At 45.1% G+C, this 20,893-nt stretch overlaps 1 protein-coding gene across 5 annotated transcripts in view; it reads right to left on the bottom strand.

The window, feature by feature from the left end:
- nfia (nuclear factor I/A) overlaps window positions 1-20,893 on the bottom strand; it is a 168,706-nt gene that overhangs the window by 116,634 nt on the left and 31,179 nt on the right. Inside the window, exon 1 of one of the 5 annotated variants that reach the window (XM_018676211.2) lies at window positions 5,940-9,601. The exons of 3 other annotated variants lie outside the window; for them this stretch is intronic. In XM_018676211.2, the coding sequence (XP_018531727.1) occupies window positions 5,940-5,942 (3 nt within the window). In that variant the 5' untranslated portion in view covers window positions 5,943-9,601. Of the gene's footprint in view, window positions 1-2,178; window positions 2,328-5,939; window positions 9,602-20,893 lie in introns of those variants that run through there. One more of the 5 variants, XM_018676201.2, reaches the window with a different exon arrangement.

Here is a 20,893-nt window from a genome sequence, read left to right as displayed (position 1 = left end):
ATTTTTCTTTAGATTTGTTCAAATTTCAGCAGAAAATCCTCCACATCCAAAAAACCAGAGTCAGGTCAGAGAGCTGAGCTGACGGGAGGTTTCTCAGGCCTGACGCTGACTGTTCCTGAGATTCTGAGACCAATAATCACTTCAAATAAATATGAATCTAAATTTAAATGTTTTAATGTCAAATAAAAACCTGGTGTTTGGTCCAGGACCATGACGCTGGATAAAAATGTCTGAGGAGCATCTCTGGACGGCAGCTCGTACAGAAACCACTCGAGTTCAAACGCAGGGAAAATATCAGAAATATCAGAAACTAAAGCAAAAGAAACGACTCGCTAATTAAACACGAGCAGAGAAAAAAAAACGTCTGCTGGATGAAGAATTTAAAATCCACAGCACACATCTGCTCAGACCTCTGAAACACATTTTTTCCTGCCCCCCCTCTCTGAGCAGGATTTGTACAGTGAGGACTCAGTCTGCTGATTATTGGTTTTACTGCCTGATAATCAGATTAAAAACGTTAAAGCTCTTGTTGGTTCCTGCAGCTTCACTTCGTCTTCAGACGCCACTGAAAACAGACTGAAGCCTCAACCAGAAAATCAAGATGCCAAATTATTTTTAGAAAATTATTATTTTGTGTGTGTGTGTGTGTGTGTGTGTGTGTGTGTGTGTGTGATCCAGAGCCGGTGAATTATCTCCTCTCACTGTGACTGAATATTATTTCCAGCTTGGATCAATAAATCTCCTGATTTATAAAGAATTAGAATTAAACATCAGTAATTTACATCTTTTCTGGAATATAAAAAACAAATGTGTTTCAGTTAAAAATAATTAAATGTGACGTTTCATTTCATTCCCTCAGAATAAATTTATTTCTGATCGCCTGATTAATTTAAATATTTGCTAAAATCAAAACTGCTTCAATAAATTTCATGTGATTTGTTCTGTTTTATCATTTTCATTTTAATTCTCGTTAGAGGAAGCTGTGGTTAATTTCAGAAACAGGAGGAAAAACTAAATCTGCAGCAAAAATCTCCATGAGGTCACACCCAAAAAACAGAAGCTCTTAAATCCTGTTTTAACCTCTGACCCTGAACGCAACCCTGCAGTAAAAACAAGGGATTTTTTTTTTTTAAGAGGGAAATTGGGTCAGATTTATGTTAGTGGTGGATAAATATGCAAAGTGCTTTTAATCAGATTTGGGATCAGGAGTGGGAATAAGAGGAGGCTCAGTCATCAGTTTGTCAGGTAGAGAATATCGTCGTGTTTGGAGCTGGGTGATGAGAGTTTGTGTTTGCTGCAGGTCTGCTGTCACCTCAGGTCACCTCTGACACAAACACTTGGTTTATGTTGTTTCTGCAGAGACAGATCTGAGGCCTGAGGTTCCTCCTGTGTGAGGCCTCAGCAGCAGGAGCAGCAGGAGCAGCTAAGACCACAGTCACCCTCACTTTACAGACCTGGACCAACCTCAACTGTTCGACACAAGCAGCCCCCCCCCCCACCCAAAACCCCGCAGCTGACGAGCCCCTTCATCCTCCCCCGTGCGCACTGATCCTGCGTCAGGCTGCACGAAGCCGCTTCTTTTTGCGCATTTACGACGCGACTTTCGCGCAGAGCAACAAGAAACAGCAGAGAAACAAGCTGTAAATATGAGTTAAAGCCTGTCACGCTGCCGCAGCTGCACATGCATGTCTGTCTGTCTGTGGAGCTGAGGTCAGAACATGTCGCTGCCACAGTTGGAAAGTTTCTGGGGCAAAGAAAACAGAGCGATCCTGCGCAGATTCACTCTTTAAAAGAGCAGGGGGGGGGGCACCTCCTCTGAAAAATAAAAGAAATAAAGAAGTGACTCCCCCTTCAAACACGGAGCCGGAGCTGCGGTGCAGGCTGGCCGGGGCTCCGAGGAGGAGGAGGGGGGAGCAGCCGGGACAGAGTGTGCGATCAGCCGAGAAACTAACGACAAGCAGCGGACAGAAACACGAAGAAAGCAGTGCAGAGAGAGACCCGGTCCTGCTGCAGGACGGAGGTCAGAGGAAGTTTGGAGTCCGCCATGTGCTGCAGCTGCAGCGGACTGAAGACAGTCTGCAGACTATAGCACCGGTCTATAGAGTCTATACAGGCCTGAGAACAGTGAACAGAGAAACACCGTTAGACTGAAGGTAAAAAGTTTTAAAGCAGACTCACCTGTGTCAGACATAGCGGAGAATACATATCTGTCCGATCTAATCTGAGAGCTGGAAGGTGTGTGTGTGTGTGTGTGTGTGTGTGTGTTTATGTGTGTGTGGTTACTGTAACTCCAGCCTGTTGTGTATGTGTGTGTGCGCGCGTGCGTGTGAAAAAGGAAAGAAGAGAAAAAGAAGGAGAGAGAGAGAGAGGAGGAGAGAGAGGGGGAAGTAGAGCCCTCCTTTTGCCCCCTTCGCTTTCACATTTCCAACCAGGGCTGAACTTTGACCCCGCCTCGGGTTACATGTACTGTCCGGACCTGTTAGAGGCCCTCCGCCGGGGAGCGCGCAACTTTCAGCCCAGACACGAAGCAGAACATCTCCGGCAGCAAGAGCCAAGTCCCGGCAGAAAAACAAAAAGGAGTAAAAAACAAACTAAATCACAGGGAAGCCCGGTGCTGTGTCGGTGCCGGGGAGTGAGGCGAGAGCGGCCGGTGGTGGTGTCGGACGGTGCAAACCTCCAAAACGTCCCGAAACTGCATTTCAAACCGCCGGAGAGCCGCGGCGACCGGCGGACCCCGGCAACATGTCTATCCGTCCTGCGGTGCGCTGTGGCCGGCGGAGCAGGAGCAGGAGGCGGCTCCGGCTCCTCGTGTTGCTCGGGACGGAGGGCGCGGTGGTGGAGGAGGTGGAGGTGGAGGTGGTGCAGCAGCAGCAGAGTCCGTGTCGGTGTAGGAGTCCCGGGGAAAAGAGATCAGACGAGGAAGGAAGGAAGGAGGGGAACAAGGCAAAACGGGATCCCTGAGCTGCCAGACGGCCGCCTCGCCTCTACAACAACCGACAGCTGCTTTCCGTTAATTTATCTCCACCAGGAGGACACGGTAAAGAAGAGAGAGAGAGAGAGAGAGAGAGAGAGAGAGAGAGAGAGAGAGAGAGAGAGAGAGAGAGAGAGAGTCGGTGTGTTGTCCCGGACGCAGAGACGAGCGCCACCTCCTCTCCGCTCCTCTGCTCAGCCTGTCTGCTGCTCCGAGCACCGGGACCTCCGCGCTCTCCGCCGCCGGACTGCGTCGGTCTCTCTGCGCGTGTGTGAGAGTGTGTGTGTGTGAGTGAGTGTGTGTGGCCGCGGACTGAGCGCACTGACCCTGCAGAGCCGAAACTGATCACACACTCTGCTTATCGATCAGAAAGAGGAAAAAAGCATCGATCCTCCGCGCGCAGTTTCACAAGTAGAATCCGGTGATGCCGCTGCTCTGAGAGTGTGTGTGTGTGTGTGTGTGTGTGAGAGAGAGAGAGAGAGAGTGTGTGTGTGTGCGCCGGGATCCCGCCGCTCACGAGGATATAGAGATGAAACTGATCAGACTGTTTATTGATCAGTATTGATCAGCTCTGATTCTCCGGCGAAGCAGGAAAAACTCCAGGAAACAACATTTGGTTTTTCACATTAAAGAGGAAGAAGCGGGAATAATCCAACAGGAGAGTGTGTGTGTGTGTGTGTGTGTGTGTGTGTGTGTGTGTGTGTGTGTGTGTGTGTGTGTGGATTAGATCAAACTCCAGCCTGTTTCTGCACAAGTTCTGGATCGTAAAGGAAGAACTCTCCGCCGTCTCCTCCTGCGCTAAATCAAGTCCGAGTCCGAGTCCAGTCCGCGCAGCTCTGCAGCTCCGCTCAGCCTCACTCCCGTTCACTCCACAGGCGAGCTGTTTCCTCCACTTTCCCTTCCTGTCCCGCGGTGTGTGTGTGTGTGTGTGTGTGTGTGTGTGAAGAAGAAAACAGCCTCTATGCTCCAGCGTCAAAAGACACTTGAACGCAGCGGAGAGAAACGCGTCTGGTTCCTGCGCTAAAACGCACGAGTGGAGTCGATCCGGATCTGACAGAGTGTGAGGAGCAGATCCATGTGATCTATAAGGGTCTGACAGGATCCAGTCACCGCGGGGAGACCCGTTAATCAGCCCCTGTGCCTCCAGCCTCCACCTTCCATCACCGTTATAGTTTCCTGCGCATTAATAAGTGTAACTTTACATAAGGCGCTGCCTCTGACTCTTACATAATCAATGAGGAACATGTGAGATCATATTGAGAAATTGCCAATCAGCTGCAGTAACAGTCTTATATAAAGCTGCTGAACTCTGACACATCTGCTTTCTATCTGCTGCTGCTTTATTATTTGATCACATGACATTAACCCTGACACACAGCGGCTCCATCAGCGGCTCCTCCTTCATTCTAACGTCAGGTTCTTACATTGATGTGTAACAGTAACAGAGTTCACCTGCTGCTTTCCAGCCTGAAGCTGTGAGTAAAGAGCAGGAGTATTTGAAGTACTGCAGTATTTAAACTCAGGATACTCAGTGTCTGCAGGAGTTTTCACCTCCGTCACTTTTGGCACAAACATCCTGAGACGAGCTCGAGAGGAAAACTTCTCTGTGACAAACTGTGTGTTTGTGTTTTTTTCTGCAGGTGAGGTCCTGCTGCAGCCAGTGAACAGCGCCCCCTGGATTTCTACAGGACACAACACCCAGACAGAGTTCATCATCATCATCATCATCATGATCTGCTGCTGCTGAGTTCACAGGAAAACCTGCAGCAAGAAGCAAAATCCAATCTCACTCCATTCAGCCTGAAATCTGAATAATTCTTTCAGCTTTCAGGAGCAGATCTGTGCGAGTGTGAACACCGGAGCCAAACGTGAGGAAATGTAAACACACAGAGGCGTCATAAAGAGACACCTGAAAAGCACACACACTCTATAAACACCTTTACAGGGACGTCAGAGTTAGAGGAGTCTGCAGAGACGCTATAGGAGCCAACATCAGATTCAATAAAGCCTCTATAAAGCCACAGACACTCTCCACGTCCCCACAGGACCATTAAAGATGACGCCAACAACAACCACCACACATACACTGTAAGACTCTCACACAGGAAGTCACACAAACTCACCACAGACACGTCACAGCAGCCTTACAGGAGATTAAACCAGCGATTAAAACCACACTCACACACACACTTTAAACCCTCACTGGACGTTCTGGGAATATTACATTCATGTTTCATGAGATAAACATCAAATAAAGGGAAAATAACAGGAGAGGTGAATTAAGCTGCTTTAAAAAGAGGTGAGAGCACAGAGAGTCCCTGCAGTCCTACTGTAAGACAAACTGTGAAATAACAGATGTGTAACATGATAAAGTTTATATCAGGCTCATAGGGAAACACTGGGAATTTAACAGGAGGTAAAGTCCATAAAGGACAATAAACTCTGTATAAATCCCTGTAGGATGATTACAGAGGCTTTAAAGAGAAGTCAGTGATTAGAATCCACAGCCAGGTCTCTGCAGATTCACTTCAACCTCTGTAGGATCATTAAATCTCCTCAAACACACCGTGACACCGAGGAAACTTCTACAGCATCACTCTGAGGAACATCAGCCTCTGCCCCGCCTCCAGCTGCCGCGCGAGCCAATCAGGAGCTGCCACGTCAGCGCTACAATCCCTGACTGCGCTCAGATTGGATCAAAGGAAGGCATTTGAACATCAGAGCCGCGTCTGATTGGACGGGGAATTAAGGAAGAAAGGGGGGGTGTACGCGCACACGAGAGCGCGCACCATCACAGCATTAAAACATATACTATCTATTCTACTACAATGAATGAACACATGAATATGAATGAATGAACCGTTAATAAACAGCAGCGTCATTGAACGCGTCCTGAGCGGTGACAGAAGCAGAGCAGAGCTATCGATTATGAATTGATGATCAGTTACAGAGACTCATACTTGCGTACCATAGTGACTGTGTAAAGTGCAGGTGGGAAACTTTACTCGGGACGCTTCATGTCGGAGCCTCCGGCAGCGGAGTCCGGACCAGGATCCAGAGAGAAAACCAAATGTTTGACTGCGGTCCAGACCTGGCACGGCTCACCGGCTTCTCCCTCCCTCCCTCCCTCCCTCCCTCTCTCTCTCTCTCTCTCTCTCTCTCTCTTTCTGTTTGTTTTCTGGTTCGCGTGGTTCGGCGTGGTTCGGCTCGGCTCGGCTCAGAGACTTTCCAGAAGTTGCATCAGTTCAGTTCAGCCTCCTCTTGTTTGTTTGTTTGTTTGTTTGTTTGTTTATCTCCACAGCTCCTCCTCCCTCCCTCTCCTCCTCCTCTTCTTCTTCCTGTCCCGCTGGATCCACATAACCCGGTTCAGCTCGGTGTGACCCGGTACAGCACGGCAGCAGCGGATCAGCCTGCTCCGTGCAGCGGGGAGCAGCGACAGCCCTGCAGCGCTGCGCGCATCCTGCAGCAGCCGGCGGACGGAGCGCTCCCTCCCGGTCGCACCGGACCGGACCGGACCGGACGGGCCGGGACGCTCGGAGGAGGAAGGCGGGGAGTCGGTGCACCGGGCTGCCGCGGTTCCTGCTAATTTACGTCTTCGTTCCCCGCCTGGAGTTGGGGATGAGCGCTGCGCTGTGATGGCCGTGCGCGCGAGTGTGAAGGGGAGAGGAAGTAAAGTGCTGTCGGTGCAGATATTTGGGGTTGGGGGGGTGAAGATGGAGCTCTGCAGCGGACGGGGACCGGGACGGGACGGGACGGGACGGAAGCACCGGCGGAGGCTTCAGGCGCAGGACCAGCTGATGATACACCTGAAGTCTGTTACCTGTGACGGCTGAGCCCGCGCGCAGTCCGACTCTGATCTAAAAGCATCTGAACTTGATGAAATCAAAGCATTTAGTGAGTGTTCTGGAGCTTTAACTGGATCACATGGTCTTCCTCAGCTGATGGAGTTTTCTAATCTCTGTCCTGAAGATTTTAAAGCTTCATTATCCTGCACTTTCTACAAACTCTGCAGAGGAAGACCATGTGATTCGATCAAAAAACGACATTTACCTCCATGTGAAGCTCTCACGTGTTTTGGCCACTGGGAGTAAACAGGGGTCCAGTGTCCGGGACGCAAGCCAGGGGTTGAACCACTAAACCTGCTGGACTTCAACTGACTCATCAGGAGGAAAGAACAGTTGGAAAAGTCAGGCTGTAATATAGGACTCTGTCCGTTGCATTGTGGGAAACGTAGGCTCCAGTGTGGGTGTGAGTTGATCGAGTTCCAGCTGAGAAAAAACATGGACGCTCACAGGAAAAGATTTTGTTGTTGTTGCTCTTTCAGTTGCTCCGACTTTCCGAGTTGGAAATCTGACCTCAGTCCAAAACTTCCAAGTAGAAATTCCCACTTCCGAGTACTGGAACTGGAACGCACCACTAAGGCCAGTTTATACTTGCATAGAAGCAAACTGTACGCAACTAAACATCATGGCGTCGCAGACAACATCAACTGTGATTGGTCGGCTCGTTAGCATCGCGTTTCCTCCTCCTTCTCCACCTTTTTCCAAACTGACTTTTGTTTCACATCCAACAGTGTTTCTCTCAGTTTCAGTCCATCATTTGAAGTATGTGAAGAAACTCGACACAGTGGCACAGAAACCACACCGCCCCCTGGAGTTTTGGAGGTGCAACTGCAGAGCAATGCAGTGGTGTCGATCCTGTGCAGAAACCAGTCTTGTCTCGACTTTAGCTGTAACACAGTCCGACGTTATCCGTCAAAAACATCCGCTCACATTCCTGATGGATTGGTTTGTAACTCGAACACTGTATTTCTGCTGTTTAGCTCACAATGTGCATAAACAACTTTTCCAGAGTTGTGAAATCCTGTCTCCTGCCTCTCCTGACTTCCTGGGTCTTTGTAGCTAAAGCAACAAAGATATCCTTTACACCGTTTTACCACAGAATCGTCTCAGGACGTCCCAGCCTCTCCTCCACCTCATGTCAGTCCTCCAACATTACAGGAACAAAACTAAATCACTACACAACATTTCAATCTGAATGAGGACGTCATCCTCCTCTACCACTAGAAAACTGACAACAAGAGTGGACGCAGCGACGACACAGGTTGTTGTAAATCCTGGTCATTATCAGACCAAATCATCAGGTCTAAATAAAAATGTGAACCCATGTTGCAGCAAAAGCTTCTCCACATGAAATCCTGTCAGTCTGATCCACTGTATCTTTAATCTGAAGTTTGTCTTGTGTTTGTTCGAGGCTCTGCCTAAATAAACCTGCACACTCGTGTTGACCTGAGCTGATCTCTTCTTCTTCTTCTTCTTCTGCTGCTGCAGGTTTCCAGTCGTCCTCAGCTGCAGGCGCAGAGTCGTCTGAGGTTAATGAACAGAAGCTTTTATGTTAATAGAAGGGACGGCCGGCGTGATTTAACAAGACAATCCGCAGATTTACTTTCGCTCAAACACATCCGAGCTCCGGCTGCACGTTATTAGTTGGCTAAACAACGTCTCGACGATGAAGGTCAAGACAAAGAGAAGGTAATTAGATTACAGCAATTAAATTGGGTTTTCAATACGATCAATAATCTTAATGTGTAATCATGGATTACTCAACTTTAACAGAGGAGCTGATTCACACAGAGAAGGATCTATTTCTGTTTATTCATGACTCCAACCCACAGATCAGACTCAAAGTCTGAGCTGACGCTGCAGGTAAAGGTGCTTCACGTCGGATTTAAGTCGTGTCGAAGTTCAGTTCAGAGAAAAGATCCAACTGGGATCAAAACATCAGTTTAAATAAATGTCATGGTTTGGAGTTGGTGTGCAGGTGAAGTGACAGAGAACCAGGTTGAATCTGATAGTTTTTAATTCAGATTTTAATCACTTTCCTCTCCACATCTGTTGTTGGGAGCTCAGAGAGCAGACGAACAGCTGTGGAGGAAGTATTCGGATGCTTTGCATGAGTAAAAGTCAAAATACCAAAATGTAGAAATACTCCAATACAGGGTCAGGGTGATGTTGTTGTGGATTCTAGTTAATTTATTCACTCCCAGGTGGTTTAATCTACTATCATTACAGGTTTTTAAATCTGAATCTTCATGTTTTCACTGTTGCCATCATTTATGTCTGAATTTGTCTCTTTTTGAAATTTGACAGCAACGCAGTTTTTCTAATAAATGAATACACTGATACCTCCAGCTGTGGGAGCAGCAGCCAGCCACAGTTTCCAGGTGTGTTTGAGTTTCTAAAAACCAGGACAAGGCCTGATCCACATCCCTGAAACCAGAACAATAAGATCCTCCACAGCTCCAGTCAGAACTGACTGTTCTAAAACTGAGGTGTCTGTTAAATGAACTGAACCTGAGCTGGACTCAGCAGTGAGTCAGAAAAGCAGCCTGAGGCGCCATCTAGAGGCAAACGACTGAAACTACAACAGAGTGTGTACATGAAGTCCTGAGCTGATTTAATCTGCACATGAACAAGAGAAGAAAATGAATAATTAAAGGTGTCAGACTACACATGAACAACATGAAGATCATTTCTTTTCCGTTTCTTAATTCAATAATATCTGTTAATTAATTGTAGTTAAAATGCACTAAATCTAATTCAACATTTTCTTTTAGTTCTGCTTTAACTGAAAATGCACATGAATCTTTTTCACGAGCAGAGGAAATAAAAACCTTTAATAAACTCTTTAATTCATTCAATAACATCTGTTTTAAATGGCCTACATTTGTTCTAATAATTTAATTCTTCACATGAATTATTTTTTCTTTATATTTTTAAGCAGGTGAAGAGAAATTAAAAATCAAATTGAATAAAAATATGCTGCAATGCTTCTGTAAAGAAACACAAATCACATTGACGCAACATTATTTATGAGGTATGTAAGACTACGATTAATTTTCCAAGAAGAGAAACACAAAGAGCTTCCTGGGAGTAAAACTGCCCGGCGACAGGTGACAGGTGAGTTTAAGTAGTAGATTAATTATCCTGTGCAGCTCTTTGTGTATTTGTGGGGACCAGTTTCAGATGTTTTTAAAAAGCAGGAACATTTTCAGAGGAGGTTTTTTTTAGGGTTTAGATTTGGTTTACAAAGAGTTAAAATTAGGATTATGTTCAGGTTAGGATTAGGAATTATGATATGGGTTATAACAGTGAGAGTCCTTACAGATATAGGAGTATACATGTGTGTGTGTGTGTGTGTGTGTGTGTGTGTGTGTGTGTGTGTGTGTGTGTGGGGATGTCGAGTCGAAGTCTCTCAGCCATCGCTTTATGAATAAACAAACAGGTTGGCAGAATGTGTGTGTGTGCAGGGTTACAGTGAGAGGAAACACACACACACACACACACACACACACACACACACACCTGGTCCTCCTCTCCCTCCAGGTGTGGGCTCTTCACACACACACCTGGCTGCTGCTGAGTTCACACCACAGCTCTAAAAACTCTCCTTCAGGTTCATCGACAGTTTGAAGCACCCCACACACACACACACACACCTGTCAGCTGTTACCACGGCAACGCCTCAACCCTGTATGTCGAGCCCTAAATTCACACCAATTAAAAAAAAGAAAAGAAATAAGACTGGAATTAAAAACGTCAACATGTCAGCTAAAAGTAAAAACGCTAATTTTTGAATGAAGTCTTGCCAGGACGCTGAAAACACGAGGTTTACAAGCTGAGTGATACGTTTTCTTTTTCTCCAGGAACTGATGTCGTGTTTGTAGGAACTGTCTGGTTTGGCTCGGACAGCTCTGTCACCACAGAACACCGACAAACACCTGGTTTCCTGAGGCTCCAGGTGACGAGAAGCTAACATTTCTACCAGCGACTGCAACAGTTAGAGCTTCTCTCTTTACGTCTTCATCAGGAACTTCTTGTATTGTGTTTACAAGTAAGATCTGAACGCGAAGTGATCAAGACGGCCTCCAGAACTGGTTCAGCACCAGCACAGGATCGTGACGCCAACAACGCAATGCATTATGGGCCCTGGAAGCAGACAGAGACAGGCTTCGACTCTGGATTTAAAAGTGAAATTGTTGAGATTAAAAAGTCGTTGTGTTACAATGCCACAACCACACACGACCAAAATGGAAAACCATTCTGGAATGGCACCAAGCAGCACCAAGGAGCTCAGGTCTCCGAGCTAACAAAGAGGCAACACATTGGTTGGGTAGCAGTAGCTGCAGCTAGCTCAGACTGTTAGCAAAGGAGAACAAAGATGCTATAAGCTCCTGCTCCTGCACCAGAACCTGAACCAGAACCTGAACCAGAACCCGTAGAAGAGCGGTGTTCTAAAGCTTCAAGAGATTCAGAATTCTTCAACTGTTTGATTTAGACGCTCGCACCACAAACAGGGTTATGAGAAAAGTTTTTATGGTATTTTGCTTTTGATTTTCTTGTTTTTTTTTTTTGTTTCTTTATTCAGCATTCGTTAGCATCTTCGTCAACTATGTTTTGGTTCTGCGTGAACAGCAACATGGCGGCGATGTATTTCAGAGATATCAGTAAATCTCAGCACATTAAATCTGAACTGGAGCTCTGCAATATTACAATAAATATCGGATGACAAAATAAAAACGTCTGTCATTTCTAATTTTCATATCTTGGTGTCGCAAAAATCAGAATTTGTGTGTTGATGCAGAACAAAGATGGTTTGGTCACGTGACTCGACTCAGCTCGACTCGCATATTAACATTTAGCTCGACTCCGACATGTCTGAGCAGACATCCTCAACTTTGTTCATATGTTTTGTTTGTTTAAATGGAGGCTGTTTAAAACATATGTTGCTCTTTATGGACAGAATATTAACGAACTTATCAGCTGTCAAAAAAGTCAAGGTTAAAATCCACTGTTTACAGTGATATGTTTTCTTTTACGCCACCTCATGGCTACAGACAGAAAGAACACCAGCATGGAGACTGAAGATGAGACAGAACCGGGTCGAGCCGAACAGAAGGACCAGCCGAGACAAATCCAGGACCTCGTTCGTAAGAGAGGCGACCTCTGCAGCATGGACGACATATATTGTCATCAAGATTTTTCTGATGATTCTGATCGAGACTATCTACACGGCCCGACGGCGTCAGAGCGACGGGATGAAATGTGTTGAAACAGAGTGAAATGACCCTTTAAAGTCTGTGTCTGAAGCAGAAGAAGATGATTTCGAATCGAGTCTGTTTCAGGTTTTTATGGGAGTTACATCCTCCGACACTTAACAACCGGGCGACCAATCAGACGTGAGCAGAAATTCAAAAACCTCAACACGGACATCACCATGGAGACGGGCTGATGTCGACGGCGGTTTGGGCTAAAAAATACTGCGGGACCACAAAGTGTGTGTGTGTGTGTGTATTGTGTGTGTGTTGTGTGATATGGGGGATGGGGGCTCCACCTGCTCCCACTGAGCTGCTGCCAGGCTGGAGATCAGCCAACAGCACCGGGCCCGAAACCAAGTCTACACCGAGCTCGCACTACCAGAGAGAGAGAGAGAGAAAACAGAGGGATGAGGAGGGAGAGAAAAACCAGGAAAAAGACCCAGGAAAGTGAGGGATGTTTGGAGGAGGAATAAGGCTGGAAAACCAGGGATAAAAGAGAGAAAGAAAAGATAAAGGGAGGTGTGACAGAAGGAGCAGGAGGAGGAGGAGAAGACAGGAAGTGAGGTGGAGGAAGAATAAAGTGAAAACCAGGAGGGCTGAGAGGAGGAAGGAGGAGGTGGAGAACGGGAAAACAGGGGGTGATGAGGATGGAGGATACAATAAGAAAGACAGGAAGACAGAAGGAGAAAGAGAGAATAAAGAAATATATGAGGAGAATAAGGTGAGAAAGATTACAGAGATCATTATCGATTCATCTGTCGACTTTCTTTGATTAATCGTTTTTAAAAAGACAAAAACTGGTGGAAAAATCTGCAGTGACCACCGATTATTTCCACCACAACATAATGAGGGAATATGTTCAATTTTAATATCTAAATATAATTTCTAGGAGACTCCACGGCTGAGCAGCTGCATCAAAATAAAGTAAAATAAGTTTTAGTTTTGTCTCGACGTGTCTTCACAGGTTTTGTTCCTGTGTAAAATACATGCACACAGTTTATGAGTTTGGCTCAGTCCTGGTGGATAATAACTCTCAGTCGGGAAAAGGCAGCGATCCAGTTTTCAGTGTGAAGCTCTGACAGAACTACAGATCCACAATCAGCAGGTAAACTCCTCCACCTGTAAACTGTGTGAGGAGAAGATCTTCAACATGAACTATTAAACTCAGAGAAGACGAATGGATTAACCAAGTAACCCTCGAGCCTCTATCGACTCACCTGTGCATCTGCACATAATTTTCATACGTTTTTATTCAGAAATCTGCAACAACACGGCCTAGAAACATGTTTTAACAACGCTGGAATCTGTAAACTGTCTGTGGTCTCATGAGACCATGAAGAGGTTGTGAAAAGCAGTGATCGAAGGATTGGATTTGATCTGATTTTTCATTTTCACACATCCCATGAAGTTTCATATGAAGTCATTACTCAGTCAGAGTAACACACAACCATATTACATTTCATTTTAAACTTGTTTTACACACTGATCTATGAATACAGTCCGATATTCCACTTCCTTTGTGATGCGAAGACAAACGGATTTCAAGCACCAAAACACGAAAAGGTCTGTTTTCACAGAAAAAATCAAAAACTGGACATTTTCAGCATTTGGGTGAAATGGTGTGTTTGCACATTACAAACAGGAGCCTCAAGACAAAGCTGAGAATGTTCTGAACATTTTGATATGAAACACTTGGATGTTATGTTATTTGCACGTACTTATAAAACGGGAATTCAATTATCTAAAAATCGAGAAAACACCCAGAGACCTCAGAGGTTCCTGGTCGTCCTGACAGCCAACAGAGCCAGAGAACAACACCTCCGTAAATTTACTTTAAGACTCTCCTTTTTGAGAAACTGCTCGGTGCTTTTTCCTGCAGAGTTTTCCTGTATCTTTGCCTCAAACGGTGGAAATGAAACACAAGTAACAACAACTGCAGCATCAACAGCAGCTGAAAAACCGAGCCTCCATCAGCCGGTGACCTTGGCCGCATGGACGAGGTTCGACAACAACAACAACAACAACCAGGCAGGATAGCGTCGCTCGGAAAATAAACTCATCTCACTCCGACGATACAAAACTCTTCTTCTTCTAAAGTTGGTGCTGGGCTGATGAGGCCGAGGTGTGTGTGTGTGTTTGTGTGTGTTGGCTTGTGTGGCTACAACAGAAGAAGAGGATGAAACAGGAAGGCAGTTGTGTAGTGAGAGGGAGGCAGGAGGAACAGATGGCCTGGCAGAGCATGGGGAGAGGCCGGAACCCCCCCACCCTCTGACCGACTTTCATTGATGAGTGTGTGTGTGTGTGTGTGTGTGTGTGTGTGTGTGTGTGCGAGCACGTGTTAGACACATATGCCATCACACAATATTATTTAGAACAGCACCACCCTGACTATTTCAAGTTTATACACAAAGACGGCGAGAGAAACGGAGCCGCCTGCCAACATCCAGACACCGAACACTAACTGTGTTTCTGTTGCTCTCAATCATCACATTCAATAAGCTCATACAAAACCAAACAAAGAACACAGACAAGAGGACGCTTTCCCTGCTTCTTCAGTCTAACGCGACACAAACCCAGCTGCTTTGTGCGAGACTGTGTGGTTGTGTCGAACAGCAGAGTAACACAAACTAGGAAATCAGTCAGCAGTAAAAAAAAACTGGCACAATGAGACGATCACAGCTTGAAAACTACAAGTCCTACCAACAAGATTCTTTAACTCTGAGCTCCACAGAGCTTCAGTGAAGACTCTGATGTTTTATATGTGGACGTACTGTTTACGGTTTAGGCTCCATCACAGTTTTAAAACAGCCTCCATCTCTGTTTTTAACAAGAGCTTCAGAGCTCAGTTTAACATGGCAGTCTATGGGACTGTGGGTCAGAGCTCTCTGTGTTTGGAGGAGATTTATTCAGAAACTGTGAGTCATGTGACAATGGGAGTCACACTGGGTGAGAGAGGACACATTTCTCTACGTCTTCATATAGAAAGTGTCTGTGTAGGTTGGAAACTGTGGGAATTAAAAGAGGTTTGAATCAGATTTTTATGGTAAAATGTTCAGAGGTGACAGTTCCTGTTTAAAGTTTGAACCATGTTTCTATGTGAAAGTACGATGATGGCCTCAAAGACGGGTGGGTTTGATCACTGATTATTATTATTAAATTAGAAATTTAATAATAATCGCGATTCATATCGTCATGGTTACTAAAAATCTAACTAAAAGACACAGCACTCTATTTCTGATTGAACTCCACATTTTGATGTATGTTTATGTGTGCAGGGTTTTTTAAAAGCTGCAGGATTAGTTATGATATTTGTATAGAAGAGGAATAAGAAGAAGAATATACGCGTTGGATTTGTTTTGGGGAACAAATAAAAGATAAAACACGAAACAGGACGGTGCCTCACGACAGCCCTGATGGCTGTCTCCAAGAAAATTTACACCTCAGTTTCTGAGCAGCTCAGAAAATCTGTTACTGGACGAACGTCAAAGAACAAAATCACTGGATGGTAAGAAATCTGAGCAGGTACGATCTCCCTCACAAACTGCTGGAATCAGGCCCAGGAAGTTCAAGAGTAATCCTGAGCTGTAGATCAGTTAAAAAGACTTAAAAGTCATTAAAAACCAGCCAGCCAAAGTTTGGTGTGTTTGTTACAGCCACAGCATTTCCTGCAGAAGTCACTTGAGATTAAGTATGGAGCTTCACTCACGGAATAGGAAGACTGAAACCTGCAACCAGCTGAAAATGTTTTAAAGCTCTGTTAGGGGAACCAAGGATTCCTGACGAGGTCCAGGACCATGAGGATATATTTCAAACGCTCGTATCGACGCTGACAGTTTGCGAGAGTGTGACAGTTTGTTTAAGATTCGAAGATGTTAAAGGACTCGAGGATGTTAAAGGTCCACACTTCGGGACTTACTGACATTTTAAAATTAATTGAAACTTTTATCTGAAGACGAATCAAGAAGAATAACTCATATTTCCTCTCAAATCTCCAGGATTCATCCTCGTTTTTCACTAGGACAGACTAATAAAACAGGAAGTAATCAAACGCAGCAGACTACAGAGGAACGATCTGAAGGTGCAGGCAGTGAACGCACCTTTACCTTCGTCCTGACCGAGAGGAGGGTCAAGGTAAAACCAGAGACCAACCACTGGGAGGGACGGAGGACGAGTCGAGTCAGCGGTTCATCGGTGGTACGAATAACAAAAAATCCTCCCATCTCCTCTCACCTCCGGCCTCCCTCTGAGAGGGAGGGAGGGAGGGAGGGAGAGTGTGGTATCAAACTCTCTGTTCAGTTTATGGATCCAGCCGAGAAAAAAGTTGGAGCTTCACATTATACAAGCTAACGAAAATATCTGGTAAGCGCTGAAGGGAAAGCAGCGAGGGGTCAGAGGTCAACCCTGACAAGAGACGAGCTCCCTCAGATTCTTCTTCGTCTCTTCTCCTCCTTCTTCTTCTTCCTCTTCCTCTTTCTGTCTTACATATCTAAACCAGTCACACACACACACATGATTAATGCCTTCGCTCTTCCCTCGGCAGCAGCAGATTTGCCCACGCACACCAGGTTTCACCAGGACCCAACCTGACTGGGCGCCCAAAAAAAATTAAATTCTGCCTTTTCTCTTTTGACAGAGGAAGAAGGAAGCCCTGCAGGCGAGATGATGGGGAACGTAGGCAAGCTGTCAGCAGGGCCGGGCATATGCTGGGTCCCCCCCACCTCCACCCCCTAAAAAAAAAAAAAGAAAAACTCCTCCACCCTCCACCCACACCCCCTCCAGACCTCCTTCTGTCTCCTCTCTGCCAGGCAACCAGTCTGCAAACCAGCAAACCAGACGCTAAAACCAGCCAGTCAGAACATCACATCTCAGTGTTTTCCATTATTTCAGTCGATGGACAGATATTTTCATTTTCATCTTTTCTTTCTGATTTTTCCTTTTCACTCAGATTTTTTATCATTTCAGGATTTTTAAATGCAAAGTTCCTGAGTGTGTGTTTGTGTGTTTTCGTATGTTAAATGTGTATTTAATAGAATAATTAAAAACAACATCCCCTCTCTTTTTGTTCCACTTTTCATTCTTTAGCTTTGTAATTTATTTTTCTTTATGTGATTGTGTGATTTTATTTTTTCTGGGTCTTAAATCTTTCTGTTTGTCTGAGCATCGTTTTAATTTGCTCCTTTACTTCAAACCTCAGAACATTTAACAGAGAAAACGCTGCTTTTTTAGTTTTTATTTTTCTGTTTTTCTTGATGTTAAAGTCAAACATTCAGTGTTTAAAACGGCATTTATGATTTTATTTTGTTTCATTTTTTCACTCTTTTTTTCTTCGACCTCCTCAGTTTTACAGACGGTCTGTGTTTTATTCAGGTACCTGTGTGAAGACTTTACTGTAATTATATGATGTTCTGTTTTCTATTGTCCTGTTTTTATTGTATTATTTTATTGTTTGTAAACTGGGACACTTTGCTGCTAAAATAAAGTTAAAATAAAAAAGGAAAGTGGAAGAAAAAAATGCAGAAAACTCATGAATTCATTTTAAAAGCTTCGTATTTGTCTCAGTAATATGTTTCTTTTATGTTGTATGTTTCTCAGATTCAGGTTTTGGTGAGAATGTTTCTTATTTTACTGATTTCTTGTTATTTTAGTGATGAGACAACACGATCATTTTCAATCTAAAAGAAAACCCTCAGAATATTTCACTGTGATAAAATCTATGAATGTTCTCTACATATTTTCATATTTCCTGTTTCCTGCAGGAACGAGTTAATTAACCGACAAAGATGTGAAACTTGATGTGAAGTGTAATCTGTGTTAATCTGATCTGACGAGCAGAGGTGACGTCGGCTCGGTGTTCGACAGAGCGCGCTGACAGACAGCTGCTTTAATCGGCTTGTTGTGTTTGTAATGGAGTGAATTCACCTGAACACAACAACAACAACTGGAAGGTAACAAGGCGGCAAACACACACACACACATGTGCAGCCACCCCCCCAACACAATACGAAAACAACAGAGGAGACCTGCCAGCTGTTCACATAAAAACAGGGAGTCTGCACACACAGCTGGACACACACACACACACACACACACACACACACACACACACACACAGGCTCTGGCAGGTGTGAGGCAGGATGGGAACCAATGGGATCGTTGCGTTAATTACAGTGAGGAGATGATTGATCAGAAGCTCGTCAGCCGCTTCGTTAAGAATCACAGAGCTGCTTTCTTATTGGACGGACGACCAGCCAATCAGAACGAAGCTTTAATTTAAATTAAACAATAAATTTTACACATAAATAATAATAAATAAATGTTTATAATTTGGAAGAAATTTTTGGTTTGTTTTATTTTAACAAAACAAACTAAAGAAGCAGAATAAACAGTCAGTTTCTTTGTGGATTAATCAGTGTTATACAGCTGGGGTCAAACTGTGGTTCAGGGGCCTCCAGGGGCCTTTAAGCAGGATCTGAGGGTCCAGCAGCCAAATGAGAACAAACCTCACGCTGAGCTACACGAATAAAAATCTACCAGATCCTTTAAACTTTGCTCTGATAAATATCTGTGGTCCAGTTCTGTCGCCTTTAATTTCTGAGCTGCTGAAATGTTTCCTGTTTCTCAACCTGATCAGCTGTGAGTCTGGTTCTGTTTGATCTCACAGGAAATTCATGTTGATGTGGAAGAAAATTAGACCTCAAACTAAACTCGCACAAAATAATTTCTCTTAACCTCAGCCCTCCAAAAAATAAGCCTCAACGAAGAAGTCATATCTTTTCTAAATTAAACACGCATCATCTTGTTTATTCGATCTGTCTGTTGCTGTAAAACAGGTTGAATCAGGTTTTGTTATTTGAACACAGAGGTCGTGGTGGTTTGTGTTAATCTGTGAGGAATGTGTTTGATGGACAGCTCAAGTCCTGACTCTCAGGCCTCCGTCTTTTCTGCTCTAATGCTTCTTTAATTGAACGCTGCCACTGTCCTGTCTCATCTCATGCTGTATATCTGTCTCTGTCTCCTGATGAGGAGGCAGGAGGAGGAGGAGGCTGCAGACAGGAGCTTTACCACGGAGCGGTGGTGGGCCTTTTGTGGCCCTCGGCAGCGGCTGGGAGGCCCGGGCCCCCGTCTCCTGCGGTGTGACTAACGTGGGGCGACAGCGCCAAGGCGGCGGAGGGTGGCGGCCGATTGCCAGGGAGCCTCACGCCGCTCGGCTCGGCTCAGGGCCGCCTTTGTACGCCGTCGCCGCCCCACTATCTTCCCACAACATGTGCTGCTGTCGGGGGCCCGAGCGGGCCAAATCTGCTTTTTTTGGAGAGAAAGCTCCCCCCAAATCCTCTTGATGCGCTCCCGCTTCTCCCCCTTTAATGTCTTCATTTACCATAGCCAGTGGCCTTGTAGTGTTTTGAAGTGCGAGAGGGGGGGTGGGAACGGAAAACTAATTCATACGAGCATTGTGTTTGAACTTCAGATGCGTGGCCGAGAAAACGCACGGCGACGGGCTTCATGTGCTGTGATTCTGCGGCGGCCAACGAGGAGGCTGTCAGGTGCTGACTGGAGATATTCCAACCGTTATGAAAGGCAAAAGGCAGAAACACAAGTTTCACGCAACTACAGCCGGCTGGCAGAAAGTGCCAGAGAAAATAAGCCTCACATTCCTTCTAATCAGCATGGACAGAATAATAAAAGTGCTAATGTGTCAGTAACTGCCTTCACTCTCATGGTTTCAATCTAAAAGAAAGAAATGACTGTGGAAAAACAAGTGAAAGAGATCGTAAAATGTAGAGAATTAAAGCAGGAAAAGCACTAATGAGACGTAATGAGCCAAGAGGACTGAGGCCGCCACAGAGTCTATTCACAGTGTAATGTCTCCCTCTGCTGGTGGTTTGGTGGTAGTGCAGGAGTCAGTAATAAACAGATGGGCAGCAGAGACGTGAGCACTGAAGGAGGGGGGTTAGAGGGAGGTCATCCAACACAACAGAAAGAGGATGAGACGCCTTCAGTTAAAACCCAAATAAAACGTCTGAAACTTGTTCAACACAAACTCCACCACTGTTGCACATTCACCAGGTTTGGTTAAATTTCAGCGGCTGGATGTTTCTAACTGATATCAGACTTCTCTTCCGTTGCACCGATGATTCAACCAGCAGAGTTTCATGTTCATTCGAGCCTTTAAAGACGAGAGAACCATCAGTCCGTCCATGAGAAAATAAAAAGCAGGAACCCTGGGCACTGAAATAACTGCTACCCACCTCACAACTCCCTCCACCACCTCCACCTCCTACACTTTATCAGACCAACTTCAACACATCTCACAACTTCACCACACGACTGAAACCAGCTGCTCCCTCAGTTCACCATCGTCTTATTTTCCTCCATTTCACCCACATTAAAGCACCAGTGAGTGATGTGTCAGTGTCTAATTCAAACAGCAAAACCACAGTGTAAACACGACAGAAACGTCTTTAAATGATCAACGTGATTCGAGCCACTTGAAGCAGGTGAAGTGGATGGACCCTGACCTCTGGAGACCAGAGTCAGAGTTAATACAGAGCTCAGTTAAATGATGCAAAACCACAACTAATGGATGCAAAACAACTACAAAGAGACGAAAAATGATTACGAAGAGATGCAAGACCACCAGTTTTGAAGCTGCACTGTCAGTTAGTATGAAAACACTGAGAGTAACTGATCGAACAGTTGAAGCGGACAAGCTGGAAGAAATCCAACTGTTAAAGTGTGAAAAATGAAAAACTGAACTGTTTATAAATAAAAAGGTGATTAAAGTTCCAGTTCAGGTTTTCTGAGGAGGGTCAGAAAATAAAGATTTA

The sequence above is a fragment of the Lates calcarifer genome, linkage group LG17 (assembly GCF_001640805.2).
Source record: "Lates calcarifer isolate ASB-BC8 linkage group LG17, TLL_Latcal_v3, whole genome shotgun sequence".
Taxonomy (NCBI): domain Eukaryota; kingdom Metazoa; phylum Chordata; class Actinopteri; family Centropomidae; genus Lates; species Lates calcarifer.
This window is presented reverse-complemented; position numbering and strand designations above follow the sequence as displayed.